The 20,080-nt window shown below is 41.2% G+C and overlaps 1 protein-coding gene across 4 annotated transcripts in view; it reads right to left on the reverse strand.

The window, feature by feature from the left end:
- Positions 1-20,080, reverse strand: part of Arfip1 (ADP ribosylation factor interacting protein 1) — a 64,022-nt gene that overhangs the window by 19,549 nt on the left and 24,393 nt on the right. For 3 of the 4 annotated variants that reach the window (XM_055596505.1, XM_055596502.1, XM_055596504.1), the window contains 5 exons: positions 15,234-15,342; positions 11,415-11,510; positions 10,032-10,144; positions 5,274-5,495; positions 1,635-1,792 (listed from right to left, as the gene is read on the reverse strand). In XM_055596505.1, the coding sequence (XP_055452480.1) occupies positions 1,635-1,792; positions 5,274-5,495; positions 10,032-10,144; positions 11,415-11,510; positions 15,234-15,342 (698 nt within the window). The remainder of the gene's footprint in view (positions 1-1,634; positions 1,793-5,273; positions 5,496-10,031; positions 10,145-11,414; positions 11,511-15,233; positions 15,343-20,080) is intronic. The other variant, XM_055596503.1, reaches the window with a different exon arrangement.

Consider the following 20,080-nt stretch of genomic DNA (forward strand, 5'->3'; position numbering starts at 1 on the left):
AGTAAAACAAAAGAATTCTTATCTTTGAATCTTCTAGTCTCCTAAGTACTAGAAAAACTGAATAAATAAGCTGAAAACCAGCTTAAGATAATTAAAGGTAGGTTAAAGTATGCACTCTGTATGATTATGACAGAAAAATTCAGGAAAGAACCACACAGAAGTCAGACAAAAGCAGCTTTTATTGCTCTGCACATGAACCCATGAGAAACACAATGCCTAAGAAAGGGTTTGAACAGACTGGAGAGTCAACCGCTACAGATGCTGCTAAGGCAGTTCCCTTAGAAGGTGTCTTACTGACAAACGGTTTCAACATTCAGGAAGGAAATCTATAGGTAGATTACTTCCAATTCAATCTTTTATCATCTGACTTTATCTTCTTAATGAATAATTAAAATAAAAAGGTGAGTCTTTAGCCTAAATAACCTGTAAACCAGTAACCTCAGCTTCGAGCAGCACAGAACAGAAGCACTTCTTGTGACAAAAATCAAAAATTAACTTTTCCACATATCTGGGCTTTGACCTGGATATAAAATAGACAGTATATACCTAAGAATAAGCACCCAACTACAAAATAATGAGATAGATGCTTTCAGAGTTCTTATAAGCACTGTCATTAGCTAGGACAACAGGTCAAAAGTCGAGTTCTACTCCCACAAGGTAAAGTTAGCACCACCTTCAACCATGCTATGGAAAACTAACAGAAAGCTCGCATCCAAGTGCGCAGAGAACACTAAAAGAAAATAAGGCTGATAATAAACAACGGTATCAGGATACAGGGAAAAAAACTGGCTATGGAATCAAAAGTTGAAAATGTTATTATGGGTGTGGTACTTTCAGAGAATATTTTTAGGTATTTAAAGGTATTCATTACTACACATTTGTTCACCTAGCAAGATCACGAGCTAGGGATATGCAAGTAAAGCAGCACATTCGGAAGATGTGTACTATAAACAGCTACCATAAAGGGAAATATTTACGTGTAAGGTCAAATGGGGAAGCATCTGATGGCAGTTTACCCTGGGTAAATGGAGATCAGGCTGGCACTGTGGAAGCAGTGTGACTGCTCACAGCCAATAGCATGGTTATGGGCTCACATTAGCTCAGATTCTGAAGTCTACTTGGTAGGACAAAGGAAGATAGCATTGGGAGCTCCTTCATTTCCCCTTTAGCAAGCGAAGTTGGGGTATATGAATAAGGCTCAAGTGGACATTCACACAGCAAAAGTATTCAGGGCCTTCTGAAAATCACTTCTGAGGTGGCAGCATCACATATCTAGGAAACCAGATTCATATGCTAATTAAAAACTCATTGCCTGTCTTCAAAACCCTCTGTCCCGTTTGTTCTTTCTGAGAACTAACTTCCGACCTTCTATCCTTTTCTGGAAGTCAGAGAACAGTACTCTGTGGATGTGGCTCTCTCCTTCTACCACTACATGGGTCTCAATACTAAGCCAATCATGAGACTGATGTAGCAAGCACCTTTGAGCATAGAGCCAAATAACCATCTTTGCTTTTTCTAGTACATTCTTTATCTTCCCATACGGGACAGTTATGTTTCTCTTGTTTGCAACTCGAAACAGTTACTAAATACAAGTCATCTGTAAAATAAACAATATAGAGAAAGTGAATACCTACCTGGCATTTTCATACTGTTTTACAGTCATTAGTGTATCTTCAATTGTTTTATTCACCAAGGTGTTCACACTAGCAATGAAAAAATTAATGGCCCCAAGAAGAGTCTCTCCGTTTTTGGCCAGCAGCTTCTGGGTATCTGCATTATAGCCAAATTCTTCCTAAAACAAAGACGACATCTTAACTGGTCTACTAATAAATCAGTAGACACCACTTTGAAATCGTAAACATATTACCAATGAGAAAATGTCTGACTTAGAAATCTAGCAACAGAAGTTTTACTTTTTCTGCTAATCTTTAAATATATAAGAAACTAAATCATACCTAGCGACATAATTACTAAAAGTTTAGTAAACCAAAATTATCATTAGCCCAGACACACAGCTAAATCTAAATAATTTTAAAAGCTAAATTACTCTGTACCATAAAGAATATTTTTCCTACATTTTGTTTCTATTATACTATAAACACAGCTGTGTGGGGAAATACAGCAGTTTATTAATCAAAAGAAGTTAGAACTTTCAAGACCAAATTAGGTAACAATTGGTTAAAACTTTCAGGCATAAAATGGATTGCATTTTTGTGTGTGTTTTGGTTGAATTTCCTGAAAGTATAAATATTGACAAGACACAGCTCTTGGTAAACTCAGGGACTGGGTGCCTTTCACAGTCAGGTCTATGTGGGCACACACGAGTCACTCAACACCAGCTCCAGCTCACTCCACCAAGCTGTGTCTCAGCTCAGCCAACGCTTCAGACAACGCCGTCCCGTGTGGCACCACACAGCCTGCATGCTCAGCAGTGCGAGCCGCCCACCCAAGGGAGCGGGAACACATCTGACCAAAGACAGCAATCCCATTTTACCGTAATAGGCGACGTTTAGCTTGAGTTCTCTAGTCTGATATAAAACACTTCAATTTTAGCTATAGAAAAGCAGCGAAGTTAACAAGAAGATGACACTTTAATGTAGCGCTACAGTTATAATTACATTTCTATATGATAACTTATTTAATAATTCAGTTAAGTATTAGGGGAGCAAAATGACATTCTGCTAAAAACATGTTCTATTTAGGAGAGAGTCATGTGCTTTATTCTAGACTCGGTTTTCTCACTTGTGCGGAGTGCAAATGTAGGAATATGTATGCAGCAAGAATACTGCACACTTTAATCCTAACATTCAGGTGGCTAAAACGATAGAAGTGTTTCCAGCTTATGCCAACTGGAGCTATAGGGCAAGCCCCTGTTTCAAATTAGATAAATAAATAAACAAGCAGACACTGTCAATCAACGGGGAAGCAATTAATCATCCTACCATCATCAGCATCTCTATAATTAAAGGGAGGACAGCAGGATCTTTCTGACATTTTCTACGAACTAAATTACATATGATGTATAATTAAATGTTATTGCATATAACAAAGTATGGAATCGAACACTTTCTTCAACTTCTAGAAAATGTTAAAATATTGTAATTATGCTCATTTTTTTTTGACATTAAGAGGTAAAAGCCAAAATTTAAAAAACATCAACAAAAAAAAAAAAAAAAAGGAAACCATAAAAACTAGAGTTATAGCTGGGTATGATGGTGCACACCTTTAATCCCCACCATTTGAGAGGCAGAGGCAGGCAGATCTCTGTGAGTTTGAAAGAGTGAGGTCCAGGACAGCCAAGGCTACACAGTGAAAACTTGTCTCAAAACACAAAACAAAAACCTACATTTATATAAACATAATAGTTAACAAATTTACAAAATTAAGGAGCTCTTCTTACTTACTGTGTAACAGAGCATGGAAGAGTACCAATAGGCATGTTAACACAGATATGGACAGGGGACACAGGCATGAATGAGGACATCAATGTGGACGGGGACACAGGCGTGGACATTGATGTGGATGCAGGGTGGGGAACATGGACATGGATGAGAATGTGGAGGGACAGGGATGGGAGTGATGGGGGGCTGCACACAAGGCCTTCATCCTACAAAAGAACTACAGGCAGCTAAGGAAGAGCAAGAGAGGAAGAAATAGTCTTCCCCAGGGAAAAGCACCCCATTGGCTACCCAAAACATATACAGGAGTAACATACAGACACAGTAGGTTGTATTCATATATTTAAGAATACACACACATTAATGAAAACAGAGGCCATGAATAAAAGAGGTCAAGAAAGGGTATAGGAGACAATCTGGAGGGAAGAAAGGGAAAGACAGAATGATACAATTAATTACAATCTCAACAAATGAGGGGGAAAGAAGAGCAGAGAGACCAATGCAACAGAAGAAAGACCCTGGGAAAAAATCCATGTATCTAATCTAAAACAAATTCTGTCTGATAGAGCTTCTAAAATTTGATTTTCTGTATTTTTTATTATTGTACTATATCAATGTCTATACCAAATTTCTTATCCAAATTTCTAGGACCAAATGATTTTCTGCTTTTAAATGATCTACTTCTTCAGGTTAGACATCTGTCGGGTGAAGGATTTTTATCTTTTGCTCCAGGCAAGATGAATAGCCAGATATCAAATGAGTTGTAAGACAGCAGTTCTCAAGAGATTTGTGCTGGGCTTGGGCTGCAGCTCAGTTGGTAGAGTGACTGCCTATCATGTTTAATCTCTAGCAGCATGTGAACTGAGCACGGGAGTACACACATGTAGGTTCTAGCAATCAAAAAACCGAGGCAGGAAGATGAGAAGTCCAACGTCACACGTGGTTGTGTCGGGAGTGAAGACCTAATTGGGCCTAGAGACTTTTGTCTTAAAATAAGAATGTTCTGCTCGGTATTTACAGAGATAAATTTTATATACATAAAAATATATTTACATATATATATATATATATATATATATGACTTCCATTCTAAATGTCTGCCTTAGAAATGCTAAACACATACTCTATTTGAGCTGTACTCCAGAGTCTAATCTAATTGATTTTAATAATTTTAGTGAACATATACCACAAGTCCACTTAAGGAGTAACTATTTGTTTAACATATTTGGAAGCTGGCAAGAGGTTTTCACAGCAAGTGCTTAACTTACTTTCTATCCTACCAAAGGTTCATAGGTAGTTACGGTTCTTCGTAGGCCGGGGTGGGCTTAGTAATCTTTTCTCTTCTCTCTCCAAGAACTTTCTCCTGGACTTCCCAGCTGCCATCTACTCCAGGCATGAATGGGTCACTACACTGACAGTCATCTAGATCTTCTTAAAGATCGTGTGATATAAGCTGGGTGGTGTCACAACACCTTTAGCTCTAGCACTCGGGAGGCAAAGGCAAGTGATGAAAGGCAGGCAGAGGCATCCCCATAAGCCAGCCTGATCTACAAAGTGAGTTCCAGGACAGCCAGGCCTACACAGAGAAACCTGTCTCAAAACAAAACAAAACAAAACTAAACTAAACAAAAAGATTGTATGATGTAGTATCTTATAAAGAATGCCTCAAAGTCCCATGTATATTGGGGTTTGGGGATACAGCCCAGCGGAGTAAAGCACATGCCAGTCATTGGGTTCCATGTCCAGCGCTCAAACACAACAATACCAATTTTATTAAGAGTTTACCAAGTCATAAATGAAAAGATTACCTCTCAGAATACTTTGACTAGCATCGTTATACTCACAACCCCTGAGAGTTATTTTAAACAATCTTACGTGGAGTTCTAGAGATTTCAAACTCAGGTCGGCAAATGCATCTCCAAGTTGCTTTTGGGTATGCACCATCTGGAAAAGCTGCGTTGACAATGTCTGAGCCAATTTCAGAATGTTTTCATATTTTTTCTTATTATCTCTTAATATATCAATCTGAGCTTCAAGTTCAAGGTCCACAGTTCTTGAGCCACGGCCTAGCTTCTCAGATATAATTTGCCGAGTACACTGAAAGTAGAAAGATGTACCTTGTTTAGTAAGGCAAAAAGAGAACAGTAAGATAATACAGCGATGCAAAGTACTGCACCTGACTGCGCCCTCAAGCAAGGAAGTTCCTACTGTGCAAGCTACACCAGTGTCCTTGCTCTGGCTGGATGCCACAGGCCCTGCCTCCTGCTTATCTGTGGGTACCAACCTGGCCTCCCGGTTCAAGTCTGTATAATAAACATGCTGGAGTTTCTTCATCAGAGAACCTAGTCCACCATCCCAGCTCTTTCTGTGTGTCTGTTCTTATGTTTATCTTTCCTTGGTTCTCTTACAGCCCTCGTCAGGCCAAGTCCCTGCACCATGGCAAAGGATGAGGGCAACAGGATTAACAGGCAGGAAAGGTGTGTGCTGCCAAGCCTGACCCCTAGGACGTCATGGTGGGGTGAAAGAACCAACTCCAGCAAGTTATCCTCTGACCTCCACAGGTCAGGTGTGCTATGGAAAGAGTACACACACACACACAGACACAGTCACTCAAAATAAAGAATACTGTTCTGGGAGATGAAAATCAAAACAGAAAAGTTTAACTTGAGACTGATTTTAAGGAGAAAAACACTGACAAAAATGGTATGTGAGCCTGTAACAAGACAAAAGAGAAGGTGCTGGTTCCCAGAGTTCCTATCAGTCTTTTACTTTATTTACAAGCCAAAGCATAATGCTTTCCACAGCAACCCAGATATGAAGTCTGTTGAGAGTCAAAAGCTAGAATTCATTGGCTGAGGGTTGCAGATAGCACAGAATGAAAATTCTACTGCTGTGCGAATGACCACTTTTCCAGAAAAGCTGGTGCTCACCAGCAGGCACCTGGGTCGAGATCTAATGAAGAAATGCTTTCTATTTCCTGCAACTAGGGCAGTAGGAAGAGTAAGATATTGATTATGAGGCAATCGGAGGTAAGTTTGGGCACATTACTTAAATTCTGAAAGTGAATTTACAAAACCTACATGAGATACCTATACATTCTTAAGGAAAATCTAAATTTTTAACCAAATCCAAATTTGGTTAAATAACCAAATTTGGTTAAATTTAAAAATTTAACCAAATCCAGTTTGGTTAAAAAAAGAAAATAGTATACAGCTGTTACTCATTTCTTCAGTATTCAGGGCCTCAGGAAGTTTCTGGCATAATCCCGAAACATTCAGAAATGAAAGCGCAGAACTGAAGGCTGGGATACAGTGCACAGCAGGGCTACAGACAGCATCTAGCTTCTCTGCCTTCCCTCCAAGTCTGTGAGATGAAGACTGCCCACAATAAACGGTGGAAGCTTCACCATAAAGAGCTCACTTAGCTGGCTGTGGTGGTGCACACCTTTCGTCCCAGCACTAGGCAGCAGAAGCAGGCAGATCTCTGCATCTGAAACCCACTGAACTACCCACACAGCAAGTCCCAAGCTACGCGCCAACGTTTTATTGGTCTCCCCTTCACCTCCCAAAGAGTCACTTAGAAGACAGTAGCTTCCAGCTGCAGCTAACTTGGTATGTTACAGAGCCAGAGGGTTAAAGCCACCACTGAGTGGCACAGATGAAATGGGTGGGACACGGATGCAGCCAGGCACCACTCAACTGGCTCATGAGACAAGACAGCCCGAGTACTCTGATTATTTAAGTATCTCAGAGTTGGCTGTGATGGCAAAACAAACATGCACTTAAGTACAAGGGAAAGAACAAATTCACAGCAGCAATTCACAAATTAAAGAGAGTTTATTGAGACAAAATACAGAAGGGAGCCTAAAGGGGAAATAAACAGGGGAAACAACTCAGCCAATGAACAAATGGGACACACTGACAAGGAAAATGGGCCAGAAAGGTGAAAGACACTGACTTAGAGACACGGGCATCCATTTTATGGGGGGATGCTAATGGAAACTGCTTCAAAATTTAAGAGCGACTTTAAAATAAAACCTCACAGTCGGCAAAGACATCAACTGAATGCTTGAGGCTTTATTTTTTATTCTTTTATTTTTATTTAGAGAGGAGAGAGGGAAGGAAGAGAAGGGGGAAAGAGAGAGAGAAATGAAAAAAAGAAAAATATTTCAAAAAGGGCAATACAGCAAGAGCCTACCTCAAGGAGGCAGGAAGAACAGACACTAAAACAATACATAGCAGAAAGGACTTCCAGCTTAGGGCTTGAATGCACCTTCTCAAATTAATTCTTACTTAATCTTATCTGAAGAAATAGCTGAATAGGGTTCCCTGTTTTGTTTATGTTTTTACTAGTCTGTTTTTGTTTCTTAGTCTATAATAAATTTTTTTGGGGAAAATTTTTTTGTTTGTTTTTCAAGAATGAAGCTCAGTGTGTCATGAAAATTACACAAGTGAAAGGAAGGGGAATTCCAAATAGCTGGCAAAATGCCCTCATGCAGTTACAGAATCTTGAGAAAACAGATTCTTAAGGAGATTCCTGGGTAAAATGGTATGGTAGGATCTGCAGACAAACGTAACGTAAAGTAGGTAAGCTGGGTAAGGGCCATGTCGTTCTAAAGATAATGGGATCTGCTGAGGAAGTTTAAAGTAAAATGACCACACCAGGCCAAGACAACTAGCTGCTAAGCTGTAACAATAGTAAGAGAGTAATAAAGCTATGGACCAGGACTGGGGCAAGGGAGAATCCACAGGATTGCATGACTGATTAGATATGTTAGATCAGCACGAGGGAGGGAGGGGATTTCAAATACTCAACACTTGTATTCTGAGAGAACATAAAGGCAAGAGTCATACAGCCCTGCCTTGAGAACAGAGGGGTAAGGGCATACAAGGATGTCCTTCATGAGAACAGCTCCACCAGCACATCTCAGGTCACGTGATCACATGAGCTAAATGACTTCTGGGAAGACTCATATAGCCCTTTTATCTCACTAAGAAAACTCTGGGGGCTGGGTAGATGGCTCAGTAGTTAACAACACTTGTTGCTCTTGCAGAGGACCCGGGTTCAGGCCCCAGGACCACATGGAGGCTTGTATCCATCTATAACTCCTGCTCCAGGAGATCTGACATCCTCCCATAACAGGCACCTGGCACAAGTGTGGCGCACACAGGCACATGCTGGCAGAACACTCACACAAAACCAAAACAGATACATCTGAACAACATTAAGAAACCTTGTTATAGTTCAATCTCTCACACTGCAGGAAAGCTTGTATTTTTATACAGGGTTTCAGTTCGTATTTTAAAGCAATGCCCTGAAAGCGTAATTCCACTCTGTTATTTACTCGTGAGAACACACATTTACAGAAAAGTGTTATGTGTGAAAACGTAGACCATGCCAACCATTAGACCTATTGCCAACTCAAAACATAAGCATTGTAGCTTATGCTGCAGCCTGAGCTGCTGGGGTCCCATCTTACGTGTCCTGTGGCTTCTAGTGTCAGACCCCCGGGAAGACTCGCGTGTGCGAGGAGGTCTGGGGCTGGAACAGCTCGTAACGTATCTCATGTGCTGTAGGATTAAACATGGCTTTCTTGTTTTACTGAGCGCCTTAGGGAAACAACCACCAGTGACTCAGAGCAACACCAACAGCCACGCTGAACTTACAATCTGGGGCTGCCTGTACAGTTAGGAATGATCACAGGATCACCGAGTTCCTAGCTTTGGATAACTAGTGTGCCTCTTAGCCTTCAGCTACCATAAAATATCAAAAAAAATGCCAGGTTCAGTGGCATAAGCCTGTAGTCCAGGTAACTCAGGAGGATCCCTTGCCCCCAGGAAGGGCAGCCAAACTGGCCAACAGAGTGAGTCTATTAGGTCTTTTTTGTCGTTGTTGTTTTAGATTTATTTATTTATTTACTATGTACTACCTGCATGTAGGCCTGCCTGCAGGCCAGAAGAGGGCACTGGATCTCATTACAGATGGTTATGAGCCACCATGTGGTTGCTGGGAATTGAACGCAGGACCTTTGGAAGAACAGTCAGTGCTCTTAACCTCTGAGCCATCTCTCTAGATTGAGTCTGTGTCTTTTAAGAAGTAAAGAAACTATTAAAAAAGGAGAGCAAGTGAGTGCATCTATACTAGTTCTGTGGTTAAAGATATTCTAAGATCCTGTGTGTGTGTGGTGTGGTGTGGTGTGGTGTGGTGTGGTGTGGTGTGTGTGTGTGTGTGTGTGTGTGTGTGTGTGTGTGTGTTTGCCTCTGTATGTATGAGACAGTCTCCACACATAGCCCTGACCGGCCTGGAACAACACCCCTCCTCCTCTGCTCTAAGTGCCGGGGTTATAGGCAGGTGTCACTGCACGCAAGTTGTTTTATATCTTTTTTTTTTTTAATTATATGGATTATTAGCTAGAGTTAAGTGTTTCAGTAGGTCTTTTTAAAATTCTTTTGCACTAAATTTTAAATTATATGTACATATAAATAATGGAACAAATATTTTATTTCCTAATTGCATATTCATGTTTAGATGGTATTATTTTTCATGTTTCTTTAAGCACAATATGATAATGTGAATAACATGTTAAGTGAAAAAAGTCTTAGAGATAGGGTAGAAAATTAAAAAATTACAAACCTTGTATGTGTTGAGACTCCATTTTCTAACAAGTTCTAACTTTTCCATTGCAGGATTTTTAATTTCATCTGCTAGGATAACTGGTCCACTTTTTGTACGTGTTCTTTGGCCACCTGCAGGATCGTAACAAAAGACAAAAGCACAATCCAGATAAACACAGGGCATGAGAGAAAAATGAAACCTGATGCTATTCAAACTAAACTACTTAAATAAAAAATGCAAAGGTCCCTACTGCATGAAGGACTAGAGCCTCCTGGAAATTAGGATAATTTCCTCATCACTTCCAAACATTTCTGTCCACTAGGGAAACATGTAGTTTGTGTCACTTTAAGAAACAAATTCTGCTGCAAATTTACCTTAAAAAACCAAAACAAGGAGCGCCTGGCTGGCCTGGGAGGCCGCACTCAGACAGCGCCTGCTGCCTGAGCCCAGGGGTCCTGCTCGGATCCCAGCAGCCATGGAGGAAGCTGGCGTAGCGCTGCAGGTCGGCAGCCCCAGGACAGACGGTGGCCAGGGGTCCCTGCAGCTCAGCGGTCAGCCAGCCTAGCTGAGCGGGTAAGCTCAGGCTTAGAGAAGGACACCAGCCTCAAAACACAGGGCGGAGACTGGCCGTAAAAGACAACCAAGGCTGGCCTGTGGACGGTGCATGCACACGTGCGCGCACACGCACCAAAAGTCGGTAAGTGTCCATTCTCTCCTCCCACTTATTCCAACAGCCAGGTTGGCTTCCCGTACAGCTTCCCCACACCCAACACACAAAGAAAACCAAAACCAAGAATTTATAAAATTCTCAGAATCAAATGTTAATGCCATACAAAAGGAAATGTGTAATTTGTTTTTTCCATCTCTCTGTTTTGTGTCGTGACTTTGAGAGCATCTCTTTATGTGGCCCAAGTCAGCCGTGAACCCTGAAGCCTCACCTCATCGCCGCTGAGGTTATAGGCGTGCAATACGAAGTCCACTGTATTTTTCAATGTTTTGTTGCGATCTACGAACTATGTGTATGCTGAAACTGACAGGCACACAACCTTTTCACTTGACTCATTCTCAACAGTAACATGACTGCCGAAACCCCGTTCCGTTTGCAGAGGGCAGAGCCGCAAAGCTGAGAAGCTAGAATCAAATAAGCAGGCCTACACCAACCAGAGAAAGAAAGACTGGATTCAATTGTATTTTACTATGTTTTTAACCTTTAAAATAACTAAATTTCAGGTTTGAGATGCAACTTAATTGTGCTGAAAAGACAGGTGATGGCTAGAAGAGTGACTTCTCATCGTTAGAGAGAGCAGCAGCCCTGCCAGAAGAGCACATGCCTACAGACACAGAGCGAGCAGTCATGGAACTGAGCGAGGGCGGCTTCAGCGGGAGCAGTGCAGCGGATACCTGCAGGGCCAGTTAGGTCACCTCCTTGGTGAGCCAGCTGACTAGCTGCAACCCTGCTGGGAGACAGAACAGACGGCAAAGGTGGTGCTGAGGAACCTGGAAAGGGCAGACATTAAACTGTGAAAATCCGCTTCCTCCTCCACACGCTCGACATTTTGAACACAGATCCACCGACATAGTCAAACACTGCAATTAAGACTACAATTAATATGCTTGCTTGCTTTCAGGAAAGGACTAAGGGATGATGCTGTGGGCCTGAGTTCTATATAAACTTTTCATTAGCCTATCAAAACCAAACAAAGCACCCCACTATATAAAAGAACTGGCAAGATCACAGCTAAACAAGCTTCCCTGGAGTCTGTTATTTTCAAAACCAGGTCATATGAAAGTCCTAGAGTTAAATGATTTATAGTTTAAGTATCTATCTCATAGCTTGCCAGACTTTACTATGAGGAAAAGGCTGAAGTGTAAGAAAGGAATACTGAAGCATTTTTTAATACTTCTCACAAAAATGTAAAAAGACGTCTGTCCTTTGTCAGAATTAGAGCTGTCACAGGCCCTGCTGGCAAATTCTCCCAATCATAAACCAAGTGTGTACGGCAGACACTGCTGGCTGTGCTGGGAATGCAGGGCAAGCACAGAACTCAGTACCTGAGACTCAGGCACTCTTGGGACATTTCAGAACTGGTGCTGTCATGTTTCCCAGGTGATCATGAGACTCATCCATGGACCTTTAAGAGCATACCTTGGACTCTCCCAAGATCCACTCCCTAGCAGTGCAAAAGTCACCTGCTGCTTTTGAAGGCGACTTGGGAAATTTTCAAACAGTCAAGTTTGAGAACAAGAGGAAAGAACAATTTTTAAGTAAATCAACCGAGTTTTAATTCTGTTTCTGGGGATGAAATTCTGGTTCTGTCTATCACATAGTGTCTGGAGCACAATGACAGTTTACCTATCCCAAGCCTCTGTAGAAAAGTGAAATCTACCGTCTGTCAGGCCGACGAGGCGACTCTGCAGGAGAGGCAGTGGCTCCTGGGAACCCATGTAGAGAGGATCTCACTGTCCTGACTCCACACACACACACACACACCCAGTATTAAATCAAGTTAGACAGTAGTCACTAAAACATTAGAAATTCTTTCAACACTTAGCTGAGAATATTGCATTTTCTCTGCTTACTGGTAGTTGCGCAGCTGTGAGTGCCTAGGTGGTGTGTTTGCACAAATGGATGTGTGACGACCAGAGGAGGATCTCAGGCGTCCTGCACCATCACTCTTAGCATCACTGTCCTGACACAGCTTTATTCTCTCACTGAACCCGGAGCCAGGCCGGCCACCACCAGGCTCCAGTGATCTTGTCCCCATCTCCCAAGCATTGGGGCATAGGTACAAGCACAAGAAGCCAGGCCTGGCATTTTCATGGGTACTAGAGATTCAAGTTCAAATTCTCCCATTTGCAAAGCAAGTGCTCTTACTCACTGAGCCCCCTCTCCGGCTCTAGCTGAGAGTATTTTAATGCCTATAATACACTATTATTTTAATAATAATCTTCCCCAGTTTTCTGAGAAAAATAGATGAAATTCATTCATAACGGGAAAAAGACAGTATCCACTTTATATATAATTAGTAAGAAATGTACAAATTCCACTAAATTCTGATAAAGACAGCCTTTAGTCGTAAAAGTATAAAAACTTGCTTACACTGAAGTCAAGCATATGACAGACCTACATGGACTGAAACTATCTTTCAAAAGTAGAGATATCTGTCCCTTTAAATCTATTGAACTACAAAACTTAAAAGTAAACTGGCTGATAAGTATAAAGCAGTCTGAACACTCAGAATGAAGTATATGAGAAATGAGGCTCAAGAGGTTAAACAGTCTCCCGTGGAAAAGTTCAGAGTTGCCAGCACAGGGTCGCCAGCATCAAACTAAATACAAAAGCACTATCTACAAGTTACTAGCTTAAAGACACTTCAACAGGCTATCTAGGCTAAAACCATGTTATACAAAGACCATATTTCTATTATCCAAGGCCCAGGGTTCCCATCATAAGGAAGTAGTAAACATAAGGAAATGGCTATAGTTCCATGTCTGCTGACCTCAAGAACAGAGCTCTGTTGTTCTAGTTATTACAGTTCATTAATCTCTGTAAGGAATGATGCCACGCACAATATGACATGTGTATAATACATGCAGCAAATGATATTGCATCCCACTAAAATGGCAAATGATGTGGTGCTGAGGTGGGTGGAGTTTTAGCTGTCTGCCTTACCTGCAAAGTCACCTTCCATTTTTCAGTATCTTCAGGACTGTAAGCCTTCAGACTGGTGTAGTTTCCTTCCCATCTAAACTTAGCGATCAAAAGTGCTCACTAATACCCACAAAAACCTCTTAAGAATCCAAAATCTTAAAGCTGGGAATGATGGTACACACCTCTTATTCTAAGGACCCAGGAGAGGTGGTGAGGTAGCACCTGGATTACACGCCAAGACGCTCTCCCGAAAGAAAAGCAAAAACCAAACACAAAACCTCAGGATCTTGCTAGCTAAATTTGGGGAAATAAGCAATTTCCTCTCAACAGAAACTTAGGAAAGCGCAAGAATTAGAATTCTCATTTTAAAAAAAACAGCAAACAAATAAACAACCCCCACCCCAACAAACCAAACCAAACCAACCAAACAAACCAAACAAAAAACAAAAACAAACAAACAAACCCACCCTGGGGACTAAGCACTCCTCCTTGCTAGGAGCTTAGATTTGCTTTGGACTCAAGCTATCAGTGATTCTGCCACATTCCTGTGGTCAAGCAGATTTCAGTATCTGTTGTGGTTTTTAGGCTAAATTTAGGTATAATTTTTGACCTTTAACTTTAGGAATAAATAGAAAAGTACATTATTATTAATTATCTTATTCTAACTGTTCAAGTCATAAAAAGTCAAACCATGCCAAGTGTGGTGGCGCACACCCTTAATCCCGGCTCTCTGGAGGCGGAGGCAGGCAGATCTCCGAGTGTTTGAGGCCAGCCTGGTCTACAGAGTACGTCCACGGCAGCCAAGGCTGCACAGAGAAGCCCTGTCTTGAGAGAACAAAAAGAAAACAAAAAGCCGGAAGGCTGCAGCCTCTCGTGCTGACCTAACCCTCAGGCACCTTCCCTCATAGTTACTTGCACAAAAGCCCTGACCACCAAGTGTTCAGTGATAGTCCCCACTGGCCACATTTCAGAACGTTGCCAAGGCTCACAATGAAGTCAGCCAGTCAGCCAGTCTATGCGCATGGGCACTAGGAGAGCCTGGGTGGTGCGGCCTCGAGGACCACCTGTAATGAGCCACAGTGGGTACTGGCCTTGGTCAGGTGACCTTGGAGACCTCCTCTGGGGCAGGCACAGGAAAACAAAAGCTCATCCTCTTTCTTTTGAAATCTGTAATCAACAGTTAAAATCTGTGGTTAACCCAAAAGTATCTAAGTTTACCTCTTAAAATAATTTGATTGTGGCTTTCGTTCACAATATTTAAAAACTGTTATCAAAAAGTGTTCCTTATGTGAGAGCTGAAGGGGTGTGCTTGAGCACTAGGGCATGAGTGAGGCACAGGCTGCATCCTGGAAAGAAGGTAGGTAGTCAAATTATGCAGACTGGTATACTCCTACAAAGATCAGAGGAGCGATCTGAAACTGTTTAAACTGAAGAGAAGGATGGTTAAGTTCACGGTCACTTTTCATCACAGAAACAAAGGGCTCAATTCTTGTCTTCTTAACAAAAGAGGCACTTCGTGGGCCGCCCCTCTTTCACTTGAGCCAGCTTTGAAGTATGTGGTTCCTTACCTTGAGATGCTCCTGCTTCAAGAACCCCCTCTTTGGTACTGTCAAAGCCATGAGATGTAATCTGAGTTTCTGAGAGTCCAAGTCCAGATGGTAACGAAAGCTTTAAGTCCTTGGTAACATTTGAATAAAAGAAAAAACTTGGTGAAAGATCTCATATCACATAACATTTCAGAATTGTGCCTTTAACTACACTTATGAGATTTTTCTCTTTCTACAGATTATCTCCTTAACTTGACATGGCATTCTGATGATCAAATACAGCAAGGTTTGCTATTAGGAGGTTCAATGTAGGCCAAATACAACATTATCTTTACACTGATCACAGCTTAAGAGATCAGGACATGAAGGTTGGAGAGATGAGAATGAGGGTAAAGGAGGATGCATCTCAACTAACAAAGACCCTCATAGAGGAGGCAGGAGACTCTGGAGTCATAACCACATAGTTGTCAAAGCAGGGAAGCCAGCAAGGAAGCTTCCTGGGCCAATGCAGCTATGGTCTCCACTGAGGAATGGGGAGCAGGAATTAGAAGGCCAGATAATACAGGAAGTTTAGTCCCAACTGAATTTAAAAACTGAGTTCTGAATAGCAGATGTGCTTGATTTGGTGAAAGAACTACTTTAAGGATACTAATTTGGGACACATATAAGAACAGCTTAAAAGAGAAGCCGAAGGCAAGACCAATCATAAACTGGATACTATCATGTCTCATCTAAGGACAGCCTGAAATTAGAGAAGTACAGCCCCCGCCAAGTGAAATTCACGGATAATTAAAATTAAAACTTGTGATGAAAATCTGCTACATGCTGATGGTGGAATAGCTGACATTTACAACTGGCATCACAGAGCACTCAGACAGCCTAGAGGGTGACTGAATTTCAGCACCTGTATCTACTCTGCTGCTGGGGTGGAAACACTTCAGCACACGTTCAGCGACATCTGTAGCAACAACATGATTTGAAGAACTTTCTGTCTGATTCCTGAATTCCTCCAACTCCTAATTGTATCCATTATTTATGTATCCTTGCTCAAGATTTTAGCAATGCTCTATTCGCCTAAAACTCTCCACTGCTATCAATGTGAACTTGGCAATATACACAAAGTGGCTGAAATACAATAAAGACAACTATGTTTATCATCCTTACATTCTAGGGGAAAGTATTTGCTACAAATCTACTTTGAGAATTAAAAACAGCTCCTGAGGACAGACTTCTACAGAGTATCTTTTCTGGCGACTTGGCATGAACTTGTGCCTTTCTCTACCTGGCACCTCTGGAGGAATCCTTGGAACTCCATTAAGACTGAGCACCCAGGTCAAAAACCTGCTGAATGGTTATACCAACTAATGTCCTTAGTGTTACCCTAAGCATTTAAAGAAACTCAATATTTAAAACGTATTTTCATTTTAGAGATGGGGCTTCACACTGACCTTAAACCTGCAACCCTTCTACTGCGGCCTCTTGCATTCTGGAGTGACCTGTGTCACTACATCTGGCTGAGCAAACATGATTTGATAAACACACAGGGATTCATGCCATTTCCACATAGGGATACCTCTGAGCTTTAGTACTGCTTCTGATTATCCTTTCTTTTATACTCTCCTGAACCATTTTAATAACTGAAATATTCATTCATTTTTAAGATTTTCCCCAGATCCTAACTATTCCTAAGAATAGAAAACTAAATATGCATCAATTGACTTTCTGTTGGTTTTTTACAGCATTTCTAGGCCATACATAAACCTCAACTTTTATTTTACTGCAATGAAGTACTCTATGCATTACTTTTAAGGCATCTTTGCTTAGTTTTGAAAAACCTCGTTCTATCTATTCAACCTTAAATGTCATAACTTTCTAGCTAGGCCAGTTACTGAGTGATTTATCACAGGGTACCTAAAATGGAGGGAGCGCGTCTGGGAACGGCTTCTCAATCTCACAGTCCTCAACCCTGCATTGCACCACACTAGTGTCTTCACTGGCATTATGCAAAAGGTGGGTCTCAAGTGATTTGTTACTAACAGTGACTGCAACAAAAACATTTACATTGTGATAGTCAAGGTTATCTCTGCATCCCAATATGCTTTCTAGACAAAGATGCAAGCAGAACTTCTGAAAGAAAACAAGGCTGCTTAGCACTGCGGTTATCAGTAAAGAAGAGTTCTGACACCAAGTTCCGATACTTTAAAAATCAACAGCAATAACCAGGTTGATGCAATGGCTGTGACAGCTGCTCCTAGGCTGGGTCAGATGAGCCTCACCTGAGAGCCTGGCGTAGTCACTTAATGACCACGTGGTCCAGGCAGCTTCTCTACCTTGTTGAGATTCTTTACTATAAAATGGGAATAATTGCTAAAATGGGGATAATTGCGGGTTGATAATTCTTACTTCACAGACAGCACACAAAGGGCACGTAGGATAATACCCTCCCGTATTAACTTATAAACAGAATCCTGCTGAATGTTTGAAGTTGGATCAACTGAAGATTATATATGTTGCATATAATGTAGGATGAGTGATTTTTACTTTATGAATGACAAAGACAGCAGAAGACACCAAAGTCATTAGTGATCTCCTTATCATCCCTCAAACATGGAATTATAAGCACTCATTCTTGACCCATCATTAAGTAATACACCCAACAATGCCATCTTAATTACATTTAGGGCATGCCCGTATTTTAAAACAACCATATAATTAACTTCTAATATTCACCGACTCTCCATAAGACACCTACAAAGAGCTTTCAAGTCTGAGATCTTGAAGTTGTAAAATGGCACACACTTGCTAAGCCCAGCTACCTGAGACTCAGAAATAGAGTTCGTTGAGCCCAGGTGTTTGATAGCAAGAACTCACCTCAAAGATAAATACAAATAATAAATAAAAGTACATATGTAGGCTACAAAATGAATTTACATAACAGAAACTGCCTATAAATAAAAAAAAAGTCTTTAAAGGGTAGGAGTAAGTTTTGTGCTAAAAATAAGAAAAGTACAGTGAACAAACAAAAAAAGAGGAAGAGGCCAGCAAGCAGACTGTGACTTTCAATAAAAGTAACTTAATTTGGTAGTGACAGAAACACTGGAACAAGCACGTTTCCAAAAAGAGATGGAGAGACGAAGTGATCATCACCGGAGGCTTCTGCAGGTCCTCCAAAGCCTGATGCCTCCACACTTCTAAGAACACTGCTCTCAGGAGTCTAAGGGACTCAAGCCCAGGCCTTGGCATATCTGCTGGACACGAAGTCCAAACCAAACACCTTCTTCCCAAGACAGAAATCAACAAGCCTCTCGTGAAGCGAAAGAAAAACATGGGTCTTTGGTCTCAACTGGTTTCTTACAGCACCCGATATCCAATAAAGTCACCTCTGGGGTGCATGTGAGAGACCATGAATGCTTTCCACAGTGGTAACTCAGTGACAAACAAAAGGGTCTCAGTGCCTTTTCTCTGCCTCCCCTACACCCTTCTCTCAGTGTAGGGGACAGAAACCTGGGCCTTGCATACGTAAGACACAGATCTGCCACTGAGCTATACCCTCTTTATATTTTACTTTACCCATACAAGACAGGATTAAAATTTTAAAACTCAGAACTCACTTTTTTATTTATTATAATTTTCTGCTATTTTAACACCCTTATTTAATTTGATACAAGTCATCCTGCTTTACCCACTTCATTTCTAGTCTCCCTATTTTTTTTTCAAGGATGTAATTTCATAAGTCATGCTAATTTTTTAGACATGTATCTTTCATTGAAGATGAACTCTCCTTAGGAAAAATATGAGGACTTTAAAAATCTAAACAAATCAAATGCTGCTGAGCCTTAATCTTGACCATCACCTTGACAGGTTTAGAGTCAGCACAGAAATAACCCTCTGGACACATCTTCTAGTGAGGTTCTAAATCGGTTAGCTGAACTGGAGACATCATTCTGGGGCTAGGGTCTCACACCAAATAAAAAAGGGAAAGATGACATCTCTGTGATGATGGTCTGGACTCTCAAGCTGTAAGCCAAAATAGCCATCAGCTGCTTCTCAGGTGCTCGCTCACAGAACAAATACAGCGCCTGACATGGGCAGTACACAAACGGTACTCAGGTATACGCGCCAGCTGCACTTACGTGAGAACATTAGCCACGTGTACTGGTCTCTCGTAAGAACCTATAAGCCAGTTCTCACAGAGAACTCTTAAGAGTGGAGGGCTGCGCAGAAGCTGCAGCAGTAACGACTGAATAGATGCGATAGGCATCTCTGATGACGTCCACTTTTAAGTGACACACGCTTTATTACCTTACTACTTATTACTGCTTTATTACTGACAGCCTCCAGCCTGACAGCGCTCATGGTGTTCCTTGACTCAAAAAGTAGCAATCCTTCAAGAAGCAGAGCTTGTCTGTGTAAAAGAGTGTAACATTTGAATGAAGTGCTGCAAAATTCTGAAAAGGGACTAGCAGCTTGATGGTACACAGCCACTCAGGGTGTCTGAGAGGAATGGATAACCTGTGAGGTAATGCTTAGGGTCCGAGTGTGTCCGCTTGTCTACTGGGGAGTGTTATGTTTCCTAAGTGTCCACACAGCCTCAGAGCGTACACAATCTTCAAGTGTGTACTGTCGGTTTTTATTTATTCCTCTATTTGATAGAGTACATTTCATAACCAACATTAAATCCCCTCTTCACATTTTTATGTTGCTGGTATTCAATTCAAACCATAAAATGGCTTAAGTCTCAACTCTACTGAAGCTATGTCAATGCTGAAGTATTTAATACATTTAAGAATAATTTTCAATTTGCCTATAAGCAAATCTGATGCTTTAAAAAAAAACTTCAAATAAGTTTCATAAGCATTTTTAATACA

Source organism: Psammomys obesus, unplaced genomic scaffold (genome assembly GCF_907164565.1).
Source record: "Psammomys obesus unplaced genomic scaffold, mPsaObe1.curated_primary_1811, whole genome shotgun sequence".
Taxonomy (NCBI): Eukaryota; Metazoa; Chordata; class Mammalia; order Rodentia; family Muridae; genus Psammomys; species Psammomys obesus.